Genomic DNA, 2,756 nt, shown 5'->3' with positions numbered 1-2,756 from the left:
AGATACAGGGTAAATTTGTCAACAAAGAACTAAGAATCCAAACACATGGTGAGTGGGGACCAGATTTCTCTCACTTCCTGTATGATATGTGGGACTCCAGGAGAGCTGATAGGCAACTCATCCGCCTGGACCGGCAGCGGGCAGGCAGTGTCATTAGGTGCAGACTGTGAGAAAGAAGTCTTTGGAACCCACTGGCTTCTCCAGCCAGGTCTCCTGAGACTGGTTAGGGTGGGGTGGGATCACGGAAGGGGACTGGATTAGCCCAAACTCTTTGGACCTCGAATCTGCCCCCACAGTGTGGCAGCCAAGGGGCCGAAGTGGATGGTTCCAGCTGGGCTCAGGGGACTTACAAACTCGCCACGGGGATTAGTGAGGCAGAAAAGAACATTTGCCTAGGAAGGAAAAACGGGAAGTGAGAGGCTGAGGATAACGCTCTGTACGTCCCAGGGGACCCATGTAGACCAATGAGGGGCAGGGGGAGGTGGTGCAGTCTGGGGCATTTTGACAGGTCCCCGCCCCCCTCCCCAGACCTAACCTCTCCTCTCTCGGAACACAGCTGCTGCAGCTGCCCCGCCCCTCGCCATGTGCCGCTCGCCATTGGCTACAATCAGGGCCCCGCCTCACCGAGGCGGCCTGCCATTCGCTTAGCTCTCCAAGGTTTGCATGTTTGTGGGGGCGGGAGGGGGCACACGTCATTCCCTGGAACTAAGCGACTTCCTCTCCGGGCTTGTCTGGGTCATCTTGTCTGCCCGGTCACTGGCCCTTCTCTCTCTCTGGCCCCATCTTTCTCTCGCTCTCTCTCTCAGCAGCTGTCTCTCACGGACCCGTTGGCCTATCTCTTCTTCAACGCAATCGCCTCCTCTGCCTGCCTGGGTGGCCGCCATGGGCCGGAAGCGGCTCATCACTGACTCCTACCCAGTTGTGAAGAACAGGGAGGGACCTGCTGGGCACAAGGAGACGCTGGCATCAGAACTAGGTTTCTGAAGATTGGGGGCGGCAGGAGGAGCAGACATGAGAGGACGTGGTGGGGGGTGGAAAGGGAAACGAGGGTGTTCTGTGTTTCTGACCTACGGTCTGGCTGCCGGATGGCAGAGGCAAAGGGGCGGGGAGTCAGGCCAGGAAACAGTGGCGCAGTTGGTGAGGCCTCGGGCGGCCGGGCAAAGGCTGGGGCAGGCCTGAGGAGCTGCTGTCTTTGCAGGGGAGGAGCCCCCGCCCCCCAGCGAGGAGGAAGTGGCCCTGGAGCTGCTGCGGCAGTTTGACCTGGCCTGGCAGTACGGGCCTTGTACAGGTGAGAACAGCCCCCGGCCGCCTCCTGCCCATGCAGTGCATCGCTGAGCCAGTTTTGTCACCTGCATGTCTCAGAAGTGACCCAAGTGTCTGCCTGATTGGGACACTGGCTCCTGACTGGATGTGGAAGCTCTTGAGACCCCACACACCCCTACATCGTCTAGCCTGGTTTCTTCCCCGCCCCTCACAAGCCCGCCTCTTCTTCCCACTCTGGCAGGGATCACACGGCTGCAGCGGTGGCATCGGGCAGAGCAATTGGGCTTGGAGCCTCCCCCAGAGGTGCGCCAAGTGCTGAAGGCCCACCCTGAAGACCCTCGCTTCCAGTGCAGGTCAGGACAGGTCAGGCGCTGTCACTCTGCCGGCTGGGGAGGGGCTGCCCTGACCTGGAGGAGAAATGGATAAAATCTGGAGGGGCAGGCAAGAAGGCTCTCCAAGATGCTTGGCTAAGGCTTTAATAATTCTTATCTCTGAGCTAATGGTGAGGGAAAGGTTCATGCAGGGTTCAAGGGGACTCTCTTAGGTCCTGAGAGATTTGTCAAGTACCATAGGTAATGCCAAGAACTGGGACTGGTGAAGTCACATCAAGGGACTTAGATGACTCTTTTTCCCTCTGATGTTTCCCTTTTCCATCCTGTCTTTTATAGCCTCTGGTATTTCTATCCCCTTTGAGGCACTGCCCAGGCCATCCTGCCCTTGACAGTCCTGCTAGCCACGGAGAACTCTGGAACATCCTGGAGATACAATGGCTGCTCATCTCATCTCCGCCTTGATCTGGAGGAACATCTGGCAGGCTGAATAGGGAGGTCCCTATGGCATACCCCCTTCAGCTCACAGCAGGCTCTAGCTAAAGATCTCCTCTTAGGTGGAATGTAGTCTCTAGGACAAGGACCTGGGCGTGATCCTTTTGTTCACTGCCATATCCTCTCTGGCCTGTGGTGTAGCAAATCCACCATTGCCTGGTACAGAGCCAGACACAGGCAAATGACCTACGAGGTGAAGATACACCCCCACCTCAGGATGGGCATCTGAAGGCAAGACTGGCTGAGATCACAGAGCAAGTGGTTCACTAATGCTTCTAATAAAGAACACTGAGCCTGGAACCCTGACCTCCAGTCCCTTAATGTGGTCCTGCTTTGGCTGCCATGCCCCAGCAGGATAGTAGGCAGGTCAGCCGGCACACCTCCCCCTTTCCTGCCTTGACAGTCTTCAGCAGAGCTCAGCAGCCTATGGTGCCCTCTGGTGGTATACAGGAGCACCTATCTCTAGTCACCTTTCCTGACCACCAAGGGAAAACTTGCTTGACATCAAGCAAGCTAGGCAATAGCCTAGCCTGCCCAGGGTTGGCCACATCTCAAACACAGGCACTCTGCCAGAGCAGGATCAACGAGGCTGTGACTCATAATGTTCAGACAAGCCTACACATGCCCAGCCAGCCCTTATGCTTCCCCCATTGGGGGCTACCCAAATCC

General features: G+C 57.0%; 1 protein-coding gene across 2 annotated transcripts; it reads left to right on the top strand.

The window, feature by feature from the left end:
- Positions 1-701: 701 nt before the first annotated feature.
- Positions 702-2,387, top strand: Pold4 (DNA polymerase delta 4, accessory subunit). Of its 2 annotated transcripts, none has more exons than XM_042676501.1 (4): positions 702-976; positions 1,199-1,288; positions 1,505-1,626; positions 1,932-2,387. In XM_042676501.1, exons 1-4 carry the CDS (start codon positions 883-885, stop codon positions 2,055-2,057), a joined length of 432 nt encoding a protein of 143 aa, XP_042532435.1. In that variant the 5' UTR covers positions 702-882; the 3' UTR covers positions 2,058-2,387. The 2 variants fall into 2 exon arrangements, with proteins under 2 accessions (XP_042532435.1, XP_042532436.1); XM_042676502.1 differs by having other exon boundaries at positions 706-976; positions 1,505-1,616.
- The last annotated feature ends 369 nt before the right edge of the window (positions 2,388-2,756 follow it).

The sequence above is a fragment of the Dipodomys spectabilis genome, unplaced genomic scaffold, assembly GCF_019054845.1.
Source record: "Dipodomys spectabilis isolate Male_0828 unplaced genomic scaffold, ASM1905484v1 ptg000030l, whole genome shotgun sequence".
Taxonomy (NCBI): Eukaryota; Metazoa; Chordata; class Mammalia; order Rodentia; family Heteromyidae; genus Dipodomys; species Dipodomys spectabilis.
Note: the sequence above shows the minus strand (reverse complement) of the source record. Positions and strands in the feature narration are given on the sequence as shown.